The sequence below is a fragment of the Drosophila guanche genome, unplaced genomic scaffold (assembly GCF_900245975.1).
Source record: "Drosophila guanche unplaced genomic scaffold, DGUA_6, whole genome shotgun sequence".
Lineage (NCBI taxonomy): Eukaryota > Metazoa > Arthropoda > Insecta > Diptera > Drosophilidae > Drosophila > Drosophila guanche.
Window position 1 is genome coordinate 1,899,889 of NW_022995751.1, and position 18,656 is coordinate 1,918,544.

At 43.2% G+C, this 18,656-nt stretch overlaps 3 protein-coding genes across 3 annotated transcripts in view; 1 reads left to right on the forward strand and 2 right to left on the reverse strand.

The window, feature by feature from the left end:
* LOC117587201 overlaps positions 1-1,176 on the forward strand; it is a 102,029-nt gene extending 100,853 nt beyond the window's left edge. The window contains exons 4-5 of the mRNA XM_034277745.1: positions 560-643; positions 701-1,176. The gene's annotated coding sequence lies outside the window, so the exon portion shown is untranslated. The remainder of the gene's footprint in view (positions 1-559; positions 644-700) is intronic.
* A 1,340-nt stretch (positions 1,177-2,516) lies between these two features.
* On the reverse strand, positions 2,517-5,016 carry LOC117587197 (divergent protein kinase domain 1C). Its single transcript, XM_034277740.1, has 5 exons — positions 3,971-5,016; positions 3,756-3,908; positions 3,553-3,690; positions 3,281-3,489; positions 2,517-3,224 (listed from the first exon to the last, which is right to left on the reverse strand). The coding sequence occupies exons 1-5, from the start codon at positions 4,118-4,120 to the stop codon at positions 2,633-2,635; spliced, it is 1,242 nt and encodes a 413-aa protein (XP_034133631.1). The 5' UTR covers positions 4,121-5,016; the 3' UTR covers positions 2,517-2,632.
* A 2,404-nt stretch (positions 5,017-7,420) lies between these two features.
* The window catches only part of LOC117587190 (glucose transporter type 1), a 93,233-nt gene continuing 81,997 nt past the window's right edge, over positions 7,421-18,656 (reverse strand). The window contains 8 exon segments of the mRNA XM_034277718.1: positions 7,421-10,480; positions 13,188-13,291; positions 15,186-15,325; positions 15,384-15,608; positions 17,634-17,756; positions 17,820-18,097; positions 18,159-18,437; positions 18,505-18,629. Of these exon segments, the coding sequence (XP_034133609.1) occupies positions 7,848-10,480; positions 13,188-13,291; positions 15,186-15,325; positions 15,384-15,608; positions 17,634-17,756; positions 17,820-18,097; positions 18,159-18,437; positions 18,505-18,629 (3,907 nt within the window). The 3' untranslated portion in view covers positions 7,421-7,847.

Below are 18,656 nucleotides of genomic sequence, written 5' to 3' on the forward strand. Positions count from 1 at the left end.
CTTCTTCACTTCTTTGTAGGCCAGCCCCCGAGAGCTGGTGCTGGAGCGGAAAGTGTGTCTGGGCCCATGGACGGGAGCCAGTCAAGAGCCAGGGATCGACCGCCGGTGTGTCTGTTTCTCAAATTGCGTCAAAAATTATCGCCATTAAATGTAGATGAGCGTTTAGTTGTAAAGTTATTGGCTCATAAATAACCAGGCTCGGTCCTGGTCGTTCTCCCGCTCCTTCTGCTGTGGGGCCGATGCCGAGGCAGATGCCGAGTTCTCTTGTGCAGAAGTGGTGCAAGGGGACAGACTGTTTGTTTTCTCCATTCATAAAAGGCTTTTGATTTATGAATCAATAGTGTTGCGGTTCCCCTGGATTGCACATCTACTAGGTTCTGCTTTGTTGTCATTTTGTTGTCTGCTGAAACTCCAGTTGATGTTCACTTGCAATAAATGCACCCAATTATCAGGTGTGGACTTCGATTTGAAGTTACTTTACACTGCCATTTAGCAGAATTCAATAAAACAAGTTCATTTATTTTTTAATTAACTTATGTTCATATACTTATCCATACAGATGCAGAAAGAGCTCTACCACGGGGACTACGGCCAGATCTGAATACAGGTGCTGAGCGGGATTATCTCAGACTCTGACGTTGTGGTATGTATGATATTGAAGAGTAATGTTCCAGTCATTAATTATTATCTAAAATTCTAGAATATGAACGAGGCAGTGCCTGAGGGAGAATACCAATGTCATGGCTGCTTGCAGTCTGGACGCGTTCATGTCATGTCATAGTGTCCGAGAGTACGGGCAAGTTCGATGAGGATAGCGCCCGTATTTGTGCAGGACCTTCCACCTCAACGACATCAACTGGATAATATCAACTGATAATAGGTCGAAGAAAGCTTGCCTGACTTACTCATGACTTATCCGTTCAGAGACGGATCCCTGCTACTGCAGGCAAAATTGACATAAAGGACGTGCCATGAAGGAAGTTTACCTTGCCTTTCTTCTAATCCCTTCCTTGCCATCCCAGCCCCACAACATGTCCAATTGCTGACTCCAATGTTCCTTAACATTCTCGAGCTCGGGCAGGAAGGCGCTCTCCTCGCGGCCAACTACTGGCTCTTTTCTGTTCATTATCTTTAAGTCTTGGCCTCAATATCGAAATATATATAAATAAGCTTTGATGTTATTATGATTTGCCTGCGGCTTCTGGTCTGGGCAGGACTCTGGTAAGGTCCTGATACATCCTCCTCTCGCTCCTATATTGCTGGTGCTTGCAATGTTGCTCGGCCTTATGTTGAGCTACAATCACCGCTTTCGCAACACGCAAAGCGCCATCTATTGGAAATTGCCTGAAACCATAGAATTTTTTAAGTGTATTAACGCACAACATAATATTTTAAAGTTGGCATACTTTTGGGGGTTACGTATCAAACGAGTGTAGCATACTTTCAGGATGTTATCTTAAAGAATATTCTAAACGAAATTATCGTAAAAGAGCCATATCCTGCCATCCTTAAGGTCCTTGAGGTCCTTTATAGATTCAAATGATTCTTGAGACTTCTCTGCTTACGAGGACTCTAATCACGTCTAGATCGGATAAGAAATGGCGATTTTATCGAAATTTTATCCTTAATCCTTGATGTCCTTGAAGCGAAAAGGATTCAAAAGGATCGGGGAAGTTGTCCTGATTACGAAAAGGTGTGGCACATCCTGATCGGTAAACAAGTAAAGAAGAAAATAAGAAAACTAGCCGACTGAAAAACATATAGCATCCAGCTTTTGACACAGTGAAAAAAATAAAAACCAGCTACTTTCTGCTGACTTCTGTTCGCCTGGTACTTGGTCTGGAAATTGTCCAGTTTTCAAGTAATTTCAAAAGTTCACAGTGGCGCCACAGCACAGAGCGGCCAATTATCGAACTACATTATCTTAGTTCCAGAAATGGCCGTCATCATCGCGGGGCGCCACTGTGCCAACTCGTGGTTGTTGTACAACAAACACTATCTTGTTGTGCAACAATAACCAAAAACAACTTTTGTTGTACAGCAAGTTTTTTTTTGTTGTACAACAAATTTCGAGAACAACAACAACAGGACAGTTTTCTTTTCTTCCTTTCTCCTTTATTTGTGGGCCGATCAGGATGGGCCGCACCTTTTCGAAATCAGGACAACTTCCCCGATCGTGTTGAATCCGTTTCGCTTCAAGGACATCAAGGATTAAGGATAAAAATTCGATATTTTCGCCACTTCTTATCCGATTCAGACGTGATTAGAGTCCTCGTGAGCAGAAGAGCCTCAAGAATCATTTTAATCTATCAAGGACCTCAAGGACCTTAGGGATGGCAGGTTCTTTTACGATGTTCTGTTAACAAATGCTTTACCTGAGCATCCTGAAAGTATGCTACACGCGTTTAAAAGGTAAACCCCAAAAGTATGCCACAGCTTTTTAATGCCTCAAAATAAAATGTTCTGCTAAGCAGACCAGCCCAAAAGTATGCCATCGTGCATTTTTATATATTTCCGGTTTATTTTGGTTTTTATTAATAATTAATTAGAACTACTCGTAAAAATGCTATCAGTTTTGAGCAAGCTGTCGTCTAAAGCTGCTCAGCAATTAATCTACTTTCTACTATTACACTTAGTCGCCGCTATGTTCCTCAATCTGACGGGGTCCTGGTTCGTCCTCGCCAGCCTCGTTTCCTGCAGCCGCTGCCGCCGCTTGGTACAGCTGCTTCAGATCATTGTAGAGCCGCACGGCGAGCTGCATATTTGGCGCTTGCTGGCGTCCTGACACCTGATGTTCCTTGGGCGGCTGCACACACATCTTCAGCACCTTCTGCATGGGTCGCGTGAGCCGGACACCACTCAAGAGTCCAGGCTGGAAGGTTCCGCCGCCCAGGAGAATGTGCTCACAAAATATCTGGAAGTTGTTGTTCTGTTGGATGTGGGTGCACGCTTGTCGCTCCTCGTTGCACATTCCGCGGCAGGAGTGGAAGTGGCAGTCCTTGTCGCTTTGGCACTTCACCCCACGGGACAGCCGCTTGTCCAGCTGACTCTCCACGTACACGTGCTCGGCGCTCTGATACTTGAGGCGACGCTCGGGCGTGGTGCCAAATCGATTCACCTGCATCTTGCACATTTTCAACGGCTCTGGCTTCATCTCATCCATGCGGAAGATGTACTCCATGATGTTGAGGGCATGCTTAAGCCGCTGCTGACGATTTGAGGCCCTGAAGGAGATTCAGAGTGTTAGAGGTGGAGCAAAATGGATATCTGATGCACTTACAAATACTGCATAATGCTGGGATTTGATTGCACTATCTCCAGTCCCTCGGTGGCATAGTAGGGACCACACGACCCCAGCACTGTTGGGAATACAGACTCCTCGTCGAACAGCTTCCCCATCATGTAGTTGTTGTCCTTGAACAGTCGCCAGAAGCTAACCATCTGCTGGGAGTTGTCGTCGGCAATTTCCTGGTTGACCAACGCGCGTATCTGAAAGTAAATGAAAAAGTTAGCCATGGACCAACCCTGACCCTGCCGTTCGTAGACTCTCACCATGTTGTCGTCGAGGGTGACATTGTAGGCGAGTATAATGTGAAGCTTGACAATTTCATGAAACTCTTCAATCTTTGGGTAAATCGCCTCCCCTTTGGTGTTCTTCCAGCTCAGTTCATCATCGTTGTGCCTGGCCAGCTGTAAAAAGGGCGTAATGAACGGAATTGGTAGTCATGACAACGCCCCGAAGTTACGCGACCTACCTTCACCGCATACATATCACCATTCTTTTCGGCCGTAAACAGAATGGTCTTCATGTCGTTCAGCGGACACTGGAAGTTGTCAAAGGTAGACTGTGTGCCGCAGAGCTCTTCGCACAGCGAGCCACTGTATTCCTGCTGCTCAAACTTCTGGCACTGTTTTTAAAGAGGCAGGGAAATTAATGAGAGGCTTTGATATGCAATTTCGCAGGACTCACCATGAGATTGAGACTCCTGTGCGACATGAGCTTGAAGCAGAACTTGAGGTTGAGGAATGCATAGCTGAAGAGGCCTACCGCCAGCAGCACCGCAATGAGAACCGTTCGCTGCATTCCAAGCCGAAATCTCCGACGAACGGCAGTCAACATTTTAATGAATTTTCGATTTCATTATGAATACATTTGCCACTGCAGCAGGACCCCTTTAGTTCGCTAGGTGTATCCGCCAGGTATGTATATACACTTGAAGCTGCAAAGCTGTCAATGAATCTGACACGAGTTCGGGTCCAGCACATGCGCAGTGGATGTGCACTCATCGATGTTTATCGATTGCCATCGGACTACTATCGCCCACCCAGCCGAAAGTGAAGAGATTGTCTGCATTTTGAAATTATTACTTAACGTATAATTCTTTATTTATACTCTCTGCTAAATTGAGCAATTATTACCTTTACCTTTACTTAATTCATCAATTTTTGTATTATTTTTTGTATTCTTCTATAAGGTTTTCATGTATTTTGTTTTTCATTCAAGTGTTTAGAGTTTCGTCTGTTTTGGTTTTGTTTTTGCTTTGGTTTTTGTTGTTGTTTTCGGTTTTCGGTTTTCGGTTTTCGGTTTTCCGTTTGTTCTGCTTTAATAAAAATTATTTAAATTCAGAATCATATACCTAGGTCCAAGTTGTATTGTTTTATATTTTTAATAATAGAATTATTATTTTCGCATTAGCCATCCTTCTGCTGCGCTGCACAACATTAGTGTCTATCCATTGTCTCAGTATTTGTGTCTGTATCTGCATCTGTGTCTTTTGTCTGTATCCATGTCTCAGTATCTCTGTATCTGTCTAATATTCACCTTTCTGTGTGTATGTACGTGTATTTATATACTTAAGATAACCGTTCCTTATGCACAATTTTAACTAGTTATATACACAACTATAGTATGTGGCTATGACAGATGCTACAACAAATCAAATAGGTAAAAAAAACCATATCATTCTAGGGGGATAAATGTGTCAGTGCACTCGACTCTGAATCAATTAGTCTTGCGCTAATTGTGTTTAATTCTGCTATATGTATGTTGTATCTCAAAACGGCACATCACCATCTCATCTCATCTCATCTCATCTTTTTTATAGCGCTCTCTCTTCTCTAATGCTATTATCGATTATCGCATCCTATATATCCATTTCCGTTTCCATTTGTTATACTGTCTGTCTGTCCATCTCCAAAGTACTCGTATTTAAGGTATTTTCTTGGTAAATTTGTGTCTCGCTACGTAAACATTAAAAGTGGTATGCCTCGGCTTAGTTATTTTGCTTTACTCTGCTTTACTTCCCTCCCACCTCTCATACCTCATATTAGATCATTTCTTTAGCTTGCAATTAGTCGTTCCGTGTCACTGTTGGATTGTAGGCTGTTATAAGTATGCTGTTGCTCTGTTATATACATTCTGAAGATTGGAAAGGATCTCTCTGTCGATTGGCCCTGGCCTATAGCTTCATTTCGTAGTCGTTTCCGTTCCCAGCACTGTGTTCTCCTATGTCGTATTCTCGTGTCTGCTGTTCGTGTTGTTCTTGTTTTAAAGTATTACTTGTTTTCCGTTTAAACTTTATGCAATGTTAACATTTTGTGTTGCCTTTTATTTTCTTTTGATTTTGTTACAAAATAGCAGCCGCTTGGCTTTTTAATTTGGTTTCGTTTTTTGTTTTTTGTTCGTAGTTTTAACTCATTATTGTTTGGTTTTTTTGTTTGCTTTTGTTTCGGTTTTAGTTTTGCTTAGTTCATTTAAAATAATGTAAAAAATCTGCAAATTGCATGCGCTCATTCGTTAATTATGTGCCATTAAAAAACGTCTATGATTTCTCTATATGTATTCATTCTTATATTTACAGCAGTTAATCATTCATTTCATTTGTTCATCTTTTGTTTTTGGTTTTTTTTTTTATTGAACGTTGTTCGCCCCCTGTGTTCTATCTATCGTATCATCTGTCTATGTCCGATCTACTTTTGTTGTTCATTTACGTAAAACCTTTGTTTTTGGCAGTGCATTTATAATTATTATTATTTTCGGTTCACTATGTCTCGTAATGATTCTCCTTCGTTTCACTACAAATTTCGTTTCGTTTAGTTATAGTTTACTCATAAATTAAAGGTTATTAATTAATCAACAGCAGTTACTATATATATATATGAATATATATATATAGATATATACAGTTTTCATCTCGTGTTTCGCAAGGTACTTCCGATTCAACGGCTGTGTACATATGTGTTTGGAAATCAATCTAAGTATATTCGAGTTTTCATTAAGTTTTGATCATTTTTCTTTTCTTTTCTTTTCTTTTCGAAAGCGAAACTGAGGAGATTAGAGGACAATCGAATATATCGAGTACATAATTGGAAGACAGTTGTTTTGGGGGATAATCTGGGGTGTGGGATAATGCACACAGAAAACGATATTGCGGGAAGTTGGGAGAATCAAAGCTCCCAATAAACGATATGGGAATGGGTCTTACTTTTGGGGTAAAAGAACTGAATCGAATTGTATTTGGTATTTGAGCAAAAAACGGCTTATTGCTTTGTTACAAAAATCGCAAGCAGTCCCTGAAGAAAGTCATCGTTCAATCATCAAAATTGCGCATATCAAATAAATGATAACAAAAATCAGCACCCTTCACTCCTCCACTCCTTATGCAATATACTCGCATCTATGTATGTATATTGTGCGAGTATTGTTGTGTGTTTGTGTGGGTGTTTTTGCTTATAATTCGATCTTAAAATCTCAACTCTCTGCTGCATTTTGCTTATCCGTTAACTGCGTTAAACTTAACTGTGCCAAAAACTACAGTTTGCCTTTTGCTGTGGTTGTTTTGTTGCTCCTTTTGGTTATTAATTTGTAATTGTTAAATTTATTATTTAGTTGCACGTTGCACGTTGCACGTTGCGTGTGTTGCAGTTGCTGAAACTCTAAATCTTGTGGCGCTGCTTCCGATGCAATCGGTGCATCCCTTAGCCTAATGTATCTTTAACTTGTAGATTTTAGATTGAATTCCCTACTCCGTTCCCGTACCTTCTCCCGCTCTATCTATGTGGCGGAGTAGTGGGGTGCATTATTATTTCCATTTGCCTCGTACTCTCTTATGTCGCTATGTTATAATGTATCCTATGTATCTGCATCTATCTTTATGTCCGCTATCTTTAGTCAATTTAAATACGCAAATTTCAAAACCGTCGCTTAATAATTAAGTTTGAATATACAAATGTTCCGGGTGTGTGCACGCGTGCGTGTACTTAAGTATTTTGTCATTATCATCAATCATTAATTATTAAAATAGTCGTTGTTCTGCATGTGGGTACTCCTTCCCCTGTTCTCCCCTCCCTCTATCTCTTGTAGCTGTGATTCGTGATGTCTGTGTATCTGTGTATCTGTGTATCTGTGATTTGTGTTTTATTTTTGCTTGTGGAGTGCATTTTGTGGTGTATCTGTGATTTGACTCGCTGGCAACAGAGTTCTTGTTTGGCTTAGCACAAAATTAACCTTAACCTCCTTTCGATTTACTTTTTCTCATTTTTGGCAGTGTAAAAATTGTAATTAAATTTAAAAGATATATCCACAGGGGTTTTTGCAACCAGTCTGTGGTGATTATTCAGTTATTGCTTGTCGCGATGATGATGATGATGGCCGCCAGGGCGATGCTGACGTACAGCCACTGCCCCACTGTCCCACTATCATCTCAGTCCTCGTCCAGGCTCTGCGCCCGCCGCTCCAGTTGCTGCTGCTGCTGCTGTCGTGGGGGTGTCTGTGGAGACTTCGAGACCACCAGATACTTTCGTCCAAAGTACGGCGAATCTATGGGATGGGACGATGGATCACTCTCTTACTTCTTCCGCAGGAAATTGCGTGCTCGCTTGCGCACTCTCTTCAAGACCCCCGTCCCGGCCAGGGGGTCGCCGTAGCGCGTGGCATGTGCTCCCTGCTGTGGCAACATTGTTTGGTGGCCATGACCATGGGCGGCGTGGGTGTGAGCATGGGCGTGACTGTGGTGCGTTTGCGTTTGCGGGTGCGATTGCGATTGCGTTTGCGTTTGCGAGTGGTGATGGGCATGCGAATGCGTGCTGGAGGCGTGATAGTGATGCATTTGAACAAAGTCGTCGTCGCCAGCGGGATTGACGGAACCCGACAGCGGCGAACTCGGGGACATGGGCTGCGACAGCAGATTGTGCTCCGAGGCAGCATCAAAGGATTCAAAGTGATGAAACTGCTGGTGCTGCTGCTGCTGCTGCTGATGATGGTGGTGATGGTACAGCGGCTGCGGCGATGGCAGCGACGATGAGTGCTCGCTGGTCGTAGAGGCATCCACTTGGCAGCCGCTGAACTCCTTGGGCAGCTCATCGATCCCCAGGGACTTCTCAAAGTGCGAGTTGCCCGACATGTTGGTGTAGTCATAGCTGGGGTAAGTGTACGGCAGATATCCCGCATGATGGCCCTCGCAGCCCACCATCCCACTCTCATCTGTGGTGGACCCTCCTCCTCCAGTTCGGTTGTTGATGAACTTCACTTCGTTGGCGTTCCGCTCGAGGCTGCTGCTAAACACGATATTGATGTTGTTCGAGCTGGTAGACAGGTTGATGTTTGTCGGGGACATGGGCTCCGTTGAGGTGCCAGTCGTTGCCGTCGCTATCGTCGTCGTTGTTTGATTGAGATTCGTCTCTTTGGAGCTGGCCCTGTAGCTCTGGAAGCACTCCCCCGCATCGCTGGAGGCTGTGTTTGTGGTATTTGTGTTGTTGTTGTTACCGCCGCCGATGCCGCCGATGCCGCCGATGCCGCCTCCGCCCTGCTGGAAGTTATTCTTGTACTGAAACTCCAGCGCATTGCTCGGCTGGAAGGGATAGTTCTTCGAGTTGTTGAGAACATCCGTGGCCGTGGGATCACCCTTTGACAAATACTGATGGATGTCCTCGCTGGTGATCTGCAGGTCCTGGTCCAGGTAGCTGTTGCACTGAATGTAATTGTTGCAGCAATTGTTGAACGATTCCCCTGGGTCCTGGTGGAAGAGCACCGTCGTGGACTCCTCTTCGAATTCGCAGTGGTAGCTGCTGCCGCGCCGCTTCCGGGCTGCAGCCGCTGCCGAGGTACTCGGACCCTCATCGTACACGGAGCCACTCTTCCAGCAGGCGGTCTCTGCGCTGGTGATCTTCCTGCAGGGCTTCTTCTCGGGCTCTGGCTCTGGCACCTGCCAGGCATCCAGCTTATCCTCCTCTCCACCTCCCACGGCGCCCTCAAAATCCGTTGGCGACTTGCCGTCGGCCAGGAAACTCCAGCGGATGGGCGATGGCGAGCAGGCATACTCCGGCAGATCGTTGCTCAAAGCGCCCTTGGAGCTCTGCCTCTCCAGCGTAGAGCCTGCCGCATCCTCTCCTGACTTAAGCTCTCCCGCCATCTGCTTGGCCCTGTCGAAGATGGAGGTCAGAGATCCCAGTTGACTGTTCGGATGACTGGCATTCAATCCCCGCAAGGAGATGGAGGTGTAGCTGGGCTGGCGGTGCTGCAGGCGCTGCTGTTTCCGCATGGCTGCGGAGGCTGACTTGATGGAGTTGTTGCGGCTGAGCGAGGACCGGGAGCCGTAGAGACTCGTCGAGTCTGTCTGGTAGCAGTAGTCGGAGCTGGTGCAGCAGCTGCTGGGGCGTCGCGAGGAGGAGCCGTACAGATCCTCGGCGAAGAACTGGGCCAGCTCTGTGCGCGAGGAGGAGGTGCAGCAGGACTTGCGCACCATAATCTCCTGCACCTCACGATCCGCGCAGCTGGGATCCTGGCACGAATTGGTGGACACATCCGTGACAGAGCGATGGCGACGACTGGCAGCGCAGACACCGCCATGGCGCGTGCTGGTGCCTGCCACCGAGTGGTGCCCCGAGTGATGCGTGTGAGCTCCTGGCAGACTGCCGCTTCCCTGGCGACGACGTCTACGATAATGATGATGATGTGAGTGATGGCTGTGCGGTGAGGTATGGCGACTATGATGCGGACTGTGGCTGTGTGGCTTGCGTGGCTGGTTCTGCAGTGGTTGTACTGGTTGCTGCTGCTGCTGCATTTGGTGGCAGTGTGATAGGATGGAGACCGTCTCCTGATTCGGCTTGTGGCTATGACTGTGCGCTGGTGGCTGCTGCTGTTGCTGTTGCTGTGGCATCTGTTGTGGCTGCTGCTGCTGCTGCTGCGAGGGGGCTGCTTGATCACATACAACATCCTTCTCATAGCTACAATGTACGTATTCGTGTGTGGCATATCGGGACTGGTGATGCGACTGCTGTTGCTGCTGCTGCATGGACATTGGCATCTCATCAGCGCGACTCACGGACCGAACACTGGCAGTTTCAGGAGGTGAGGCGTTCCTCAGTCAAGGCCCGCTGTTCGGGCAGACAGGTGCTTGCTGACGAAGGTGATGGGGCGCAGAGGCACCGCTCCGGCCCGGGTGTGTACTTCGGCCGCCGTCTAAAAATCGCTCGGATGCAGCTGCAGTGAAGCGCAGTGGCAGTGTCGTGGCAACAACGGAAAATGTGACAAATCAAAAGAGGAAGAACCAAACAAATCGAGAATACAAAAAGCGATTAATATAGCCGCCAAATTCGGGGTTTCAATTCGTTTGCGTGTCGGTTCGAGTATTTCTAATTAATTTCTTTCTTTTTATCTGTTTTGTTGTTTTTTCTGGGCGTTGTATTTTCTTTTCTTTAGCTGTGGTTTCGTTCACTCACTAATAAAACACAGTGCATGCAAAAAGTACATGCCGATAACACGCATGCAATCAATGGAAAATAAACGCTTGCTCAAGTTTCATGCAAATATTCTACGAGAAAATGAAATGAAAAACTTTCCGTATGAACTTTCATCGATGAGGTTGAGATGGGGGCGGGGAGCGCGCTACGGGCTTCGATTGATTGATTGATTGACGGTCTGATTAAACGATTGACTGACAGTGAGGACTTTAATTTGACTACTTTTAAAGTTTTATTGGCATACGCTTTTGGAGGGGCCATTAAAAGAATTACAGTCGTGTTACGAGCTTCATTTGCAACAAAATAAATTGTAAAATAAAATTAAATATTTAGTTTTAATGAACTTCGAAACACGCCTGATATGTTCTCCTATTTCTGCTCCCAAAATGTATGCCAACAAATCCTTTTAAGAGTAATTTAGATGAAGATTTCATGAGTTTTCACTTTCAAATCGACTTTCTTATGGCTAAGGATTTGTGCGTGATTATTGGCACTTTACTTATTGATCTGTGATGCTGTGTAAGTCGATTGGTGTACGCGAGTGTATTGTATCTTGTGTTGTATCGAGTGAGTGTAGACTTTTTAGAGAGAGAGAGAGAAGTGCGTGTGGTGGGGTTAAGGGCTTTTGGGGCCCAGTTTTTTACTTAGCCAATCGGTTGGTTCGCTTGATCCCAAGTTTTTCAAGTAGATATTCTCTTCACTTGCGAACTATAAAAAGAACGAAATGAAAACAAGTTGTTTAAGCAGATTCGATCGAGACTTTCTACGATATCTAGCTCGTGGTGGCAGCCTTGGCTTCAGCATTAAGTAGTTCTAGATATACGTATTTGGTATAGTTAGTTATCATAGTTCTAGTTTCGATTTTTGTTTGGGGTGCATTGAGTGCATTGACTGGCGGCGGGTCTTCCAAGCAGCACGCGCTGGGCATTTTCATGTAAATGCTTTCGTGATTGGGTGTTTTACGAGTACAAAAGAGTACAAGAGTACGAGTACGAATACGAATACGAATACGAGTAGTTAGTTGGGGGGGTGCTTTTTGGTTAGCTTTTGTGTGCCTTTTGCAACCTACATGACATTCTTCCGTGCGCCGAGTGCCGGCGGAAACTGTCGTCGCCCACGTAGTCAGACTCGTTGTGGTAGCACTTTCTTGCTGCCACTGGCGTTTGTATATTTGTGCCATAGTTCGTGTAGCACGTAGAGGAGCCTCCTCCACCGAGGCCTCCACCGCCTAATCCTACTCCTACTCCTACTCCCATTCCTCCTCCGGTCGAGGCCGCCCCATAGCTGTGGGTGGTCGATGTGGGACCCAGGAGATTGGTGCTGTCGCTTAAGGGATAGGGACCCATGCCTTCAACCGTCAATGAGAACGAGGTCGTACCAAAGACTTGGATTATTACATATTAAACGACAAGTAATAGGAGATTTCGTTTCGGTGTTTTGTTTTTTGTTGTTTGTTTTTCATGCAAGTTACAGATCGGATATTGTCGCCAGATTTGTTGTTTTTTGTTGGTTGTTTTGTTGCGGTTGGTTACATACAATATTTGGTTGTGTTGCAAGTGTATTTTTGGTCCCAGTTGTCGATTGATGATTGATTGTTTGATTTGGTTTCCAATGGTTCAAAGTTTGTTTCGATTTTCAGTGACAGAATTCATAAATAAACAATTTGAGAGTTAATTTATCTACCAGATACGCGAATACCACATCGATTTCTCAATTGTAGAATATAGATTATAATAATTATAAGATTATAATATAAAGATCACAATTTTCTACACGAACAAGCAGCGCAATATACAAAGAAATAAAATATAAATATTTCATTCCAAATGAAAATTCAACAAGAAAAATTCACTAGAGGCAAACGATAATCACAAATAGAGTTTTTACACCACAGATATATGTAGATATGTCTTGTAAAAATGAGTGGAATGATTGGATGTTGGTAGTTAGATTATGTTTAAAACAAAAAATAACTGATACAGAACTGAAATGTTGCATAATTGCTCTTGGATTTGTATTGTTGTATTTTCTGTGTGAAACCTTTGTCCTTTTAAACAGTTTTTTCATGGGGCAAGCGTACTGCTTTTGTGTTTGTCTAAAGGTAAGGAGTGTGGGGCTGTATCTGTATCTGCATCTTTGTGTATTTGTTTTTCAACATGAATATTAGGTAGGATATGCAAATATTTGTGTATGTTGTTTTCGAGCAATTTGCACAACAAATAATGAGGAGCAAATGTCCACAAATGGGGATATTAAAAACGCAAACTCAAATAGAAACAGAAACAGAAACAGGAATGGAAATTCAAACTCAAACAAAAGGTGAAAACTTGTGTAGTGGTTTTTGGGTTGGTTTGGATAGGTTTTTGGATTCTAGGCTTTGTGTGTGTGTGTGTGTGTGTGTGTGTGTGTGTGTATGCGTATTGGTGGTTTGTTTTTTGGATTCTTACGTGAGTCATGTTGGGTCTTCTCCTCGGATACCATCAAGGCGGCATGCTCGATGCCAGAATTCATTGATTGTGGCTCCAAGCTATTTGTGCAGTTTAGCATACTCCTGAAATTCGCACACTCTACGATTATGTTTTAAGTGTAAACGTATTGTAAAATTGTAATTTTGCAAAAAACTAATGAGAGCAATTTCCGGGTTGAAAGGGGCGGGTACTAAAGTCACAAAAGGACAGTCACAGAGCAAGACCGAGCGAGAGGGTTCTGTAAAGGGTTCTTTCTGGTTTCAAGGGTCCATTTGGGTTTTTTATCTTTCAGCTGGAAGAGCTCTTGGTTGCCTGCTGCTTGGAAGTTATTAGGCGCGGCTTTAAAACTAAATGTAAGTAAATTAAAAATTAAAATTTAATTTAAAATTCAACTAAAAATCTCTAAGAAAAATAAGTTTATTTATAATCAAAAAAACAAAAACGTGAAACAAAATTGTATTTAGGCTAGAATTAATGCTAAAATCGGAATAATTGCTAGACACAAGACACATTCTCCCACAAAAGGGGTCCCACAAAGGGGGTCCAGAGGGGAACAGAGGATGGAGCACAGAGAAAGTGTTTCACTGCACTTTGTTCCTCTTGGTGAGGGCATCCCCCTTGCCGGGGGAGGGTGGCGACGGTTCAACATCCCTCAGCGATATATCAATTTCCGCCGTGGCCGTGGAGCCATTGTTCTCGTTGACACTATCCTCACTAGAAACGCGGTGTGTGGAGTGGCGGGAGGCGGGACAGAGACATAATCAAAGACATAATCAGTGTGCGTGTGTGTGGATTGGTTGGGTGGTTTGGTGGTTTGGTGGTATGGATTGTGTGTCATGTGGTCATGTGGCAGATGACATTTTGCCGGTTAACTAAACCAATTTTATTCGATGATGAGTCGGAGATGAGAGGTAGAGGTAGAGGCGCTGATTCATGAGTCATGATTCAAAGGAGTCGAGTCATGATGAAAGATGCGGCGGCTCTTATAAGTACAAGATATATTTGTTTTATACGAGTAGATTGAGTTTATGCAATAGAGAGAGTTAGAAGTTAGAGAGTAGAATAGAGTTTAAAGTTCATATTAAAGATATTTGTTGGGTATTTATTATTTTTGGATATATTTTGCTATGGATTTCTTTTGGTTTCTTATTTAGATTTGCTTTAAACGGCAGCCACTTGATTTTTGTTTTGTTTTTTATGTATTTTTTAAAGGGGTGGTACGTAACAAAGTAACGAGAAGTACAGGCAAAGTTTTGTTAAGCGACATGCCGAAAAATTGTATAGAAAACGTTTGAGCGCACTTTTCATATGGATTTCAATTGAGTTTTTCTTTTGGTTTTGGTTATTGTACATAAATGTTGCTAAATAAAGTACAGCAAATACGATAGCTACGGTTTAAAAGTTTAGAAGAGCCGAGAAACGCATCAGATTCGGATTCTTTGAGATTTTTTTTGAGACTTTCTTTGCGGGCTTTTTGGATGGGGAATAGGTAGCTTTCGGTGTGACTTCATGCATCGGTGGACTTACCCGTACAGTCTACTATCTCGAAAAGTCCTTTTGTATTTTTTATCGGGGCATTACAATGGAATGTATTTCAAGTCAGAGAGAGAGAGTTATTTTCTTTCGAACGGAAATTGTGCACAAATCAAAACACAAAAGAGAACAAATTTGTAAAAGAAAAAATAAATCAAGAGAAGATCCCTTTTAAATCGATAAAGAATTATCCATTCCGATTCAAGGGGTAATATCAAAATCAAGGGGTATGCAAACCGCATAATAAACTTCCAAGTAAATGTTAAGAAAAAGGTCAGAGTTAGTTCAGTTTTTAGCGGTTTTTCTTCATCAGAGTTTGATTTTTTTAGGCGGGGGATTAGGGGGAAGATTGCTTTTAGAGAGTTTTTCAGGAACTTCGTCGACAAATTGCCATGATTCGTGTGCAGATTCGTGAGGTTTGAGAATGAAATCGGAAGCACATACCTGCCATTGTTGTGCCTGAAGAGGGCGAGTATCTCCTCGAAGGTCTTGTTCTTCGTCTCGGGCACCTTTTTGTACGTGAATATCCAGAAGATGGCCAAGAACACGCTAAACGGCAAGAACGTATAGTTCTCCAAAGCAGTCTAAAAAGAGCGAATTAGAGGGGGTTCATCAAATCATAGTTGCAATTTTCTCACTCACCTTCATGCTGGGGAACCCAATGCCAACCACAAAGTTGGCCATCCAATTCACTAGCACCGCAATGGCCATGGCACTGGGTCGTGGTCCCTGGGAGAAGAGCTCTGCGGTGATCATCCAGGGTATGGATCCAGGGCCAACGGCAAAGAAGACCACAAATCCGAGGGTGGCCACAACCGATAGGTAGGACATCCAGTCGATCATTTCCTGTACGTAACCAAAAAACTCCTATACAAAATGGCATAGTAATCGCATTCTCGATGATTTGTAGGCTTTCTCTTTGACGTTTTTCTTTTCCTGAATACCTTTTACTCGTTTTACGCTTAACAAAGAGAATAAACAATTATTCGAACTGCTTCTTCTCTCGTCACTCGTTCAACGTTTAACGAACTGTCTGTTCAAACCAAAATCAAATCAAGGAGATTGATGAAAGTTGATGATGATCAAACCAAAAATAAAAATATATATCGTAACCCTAAGAATCCATATCCCTTACTTTTCTTTTATGCATGAGAGTTGAGTTGAGATTATAGTTAGTTTGGGAGTTGTATAGTTTCTTAGCTTTTCGGTTCTTGGTTCTCAAAGAGTTTGCTACCGTTTACCACAAACTGTCGCTCGAGTCTTTTTCTGTGCTGCTGCTTAGGATATTATTGATTAGAGCGTGATTCTATATATCTTACAAGGTAATCAAAATTAAATTAAATTAAACTTAAAATTAAATGAAAAGTAAGCTTTAATCGTAGTCTAAGTCGACATTGAGAGCTTGTGTTTCGATTGTGTTTTGATTGGAAAGCGTTTGAGTTGTCAGCGCGAGTGCTCTTTCTGCTTCTGGCTCTATCTTTTGTACATTTACCAGTGTGTCTCAGTGTGAGTTTTGGATATTGGCAGTAGTGGAAACAGGGTGCCGTGTCCGATAAACTTTGTTGCAGAGTTGTGTTCGATTGCATTTGTTGCCTTTGAAACTGTGTGGACTTGATTGCTTCTAATCGAATTTTTGTTTCTTTTTGATGGCCTGATCAAAGCGTATAAAAAAGTATAAGCAATAAATAAAATTATAATTTCAACGGAAAACAGATTCGTCAACTAATTTCGATTTCGAGTGAGTGTTTGGCTTGGTTGTTGTTCTGTGTTCTGTGTGTGGGTGGGCGAAAGCCTGCCAAGTCGAGAATAGCTTTTAAACAAGGGGCAGGGGACAGCTTGCACGAGGGAGCTGGATCCATGGGGGAGCACTAACACCGGCAGTTGTTGTTCCTCTATTCAATGTAGAGGATGCCAGCGAGTGCCGGCGCTGGCTCTGCTTTGTGGGGTCTGCGCGGACCAGCTCTCACTCGTGCAACAACTTAATACTAGGCAAACGAAAAAATTAGTCAAAAACACAACTCAAAAATGCATTCCAAAGGCAAACAATGTGCAGAGAGTATTACATAAATTGTAAAGGCTTAAAGTAACGCTAATTTATGGTACTAGATTATGTGTTTAAATATTCAATAAACATTTAGAGAGCGGCTAATCATGCAATGGCAAGCAGATATATGCTAACGATAATTAATAACCCATAAAAGCGATATCAAGTGGCGACCTATAAATTACTGCTGTACATATATGTACGCATGTACATATATTTATGTAAAATGTATGATAAACAGGTACAAAATTTAATGGCCGAGAGAAGAGCCGGGAGCTCTAGCAGCAGAGGCTATAAATTCATCGCGTTATAAATTCTAAATATATATCTCACATCAATAATTTATAGAGAAATGTACGCGCGGGACAACTGTCATGCTGTGTGTGTCCCCTCCCTCCTCTCTTTCACTTTCTCTTTGAGTGTATCTATGTCTGTATGGGTTTGAGTGTATAGCTGTGTGAGTGTTGAGTATCTGCGTGTGTGAGTGTGTATTTTGTTGTTGTTGCTTTTCTCTGCTTAGCTCTTTTTAGAGGGCTATGGATACTGGCATTGGGGGTTTGTTTAAACACAACTTCATGCATAAAATATTCATATCAATATTCAAATATTTATAAAACACACACGCATTCGCTTGAACGATATGCAGATGCTTATACTATAGCTAAAGGGTATATATAAGTATGGGGGGATAAAGTAGTTTCTCCTTTAAAATCATATGCAAATGCGATACACAAAAAAAGGGCACAAAACTGCAGGCATTTCGCATTCACATTCCACATTCCGGGGAACACATATACATGGCTAATATATAATATGCTACAGCATATACTGGCCACTCCTATACTTGCCTTAATCAAGAACGAAATCGTTATGAATATGGAGAAGATGAACATGCCCCCAAGGCCGTACAAGTGGAGAGTCCTACGACCCGTGCGATCCATCAGTGGAATGGACACCAGTGTCATTACAACCTATGATGGAAATACACAATTATTAGACATATTTAAAGTCGCAAAGTGATCGTTAGTCCTTGCCATTATAGCGCCTATGCCTATCGTGGCAAATTTGGCGCTCTCCTCCGTCAAGCCCGAGCTCATGAACAGCGACGTGGAGTAGTAGAAGACAGCGTTGATGCCACTGAATTGCTGACTCAGCTGCATCACAATGCCAATGATCAATGGGGGACGCAGGGTGGGCGAACAAATGAGCTCCATGGTGGATATATGGCTCTCAGCCTGCTGCGCACGCTCTTCGGCGCGCATCTCTTCAATGTCCTCTTCGACAGAGCCAGAGGCGCGCAGCCGTCGAAGAGCTACAGGAAAATAAAAGAAGTATTAGAGATAGTCAAAGTGTTTCAAAGTATTTCTTGTTACCTTTTCGTGCCTCTTCCTCCCATTGCTTGGTAATTAGCAAATATCTTGGCGATTCTGGGCAGACGGGCAGTAAAATGAGTTGCAATATTGCTGGACATATGGCCAGGCCGAGGAGTATGGGCCAGCCCTCGTTGGTGCCGAGTATCTGCTCGATTCCCAGGACTTGGGATAATAGTAAACCTACAGTCACAGCCAATTGATTAACAGTACCTAAGCCACCACGTAGATTCAGTGGCGCTATCTCCGAGATGTACATCGGCACTAGAGATGTATTGAGGCCTAGGAATGGATTAAGATGTGAGTAGATTAGAGCATAAATATATTCAATCAGAATTTAAATACATACCACAATTAACGCCAATTATAAATCGGCCAAGGAATAACATTTCATAGGAATGACTAACTTTGGTAAAACCCATCAAACAAGCACCCGATATTCCAAGTACATTGTTCAACAGTAGGCCGCCTTTTCTGTGAACCCAAAGAGAGATATATAAT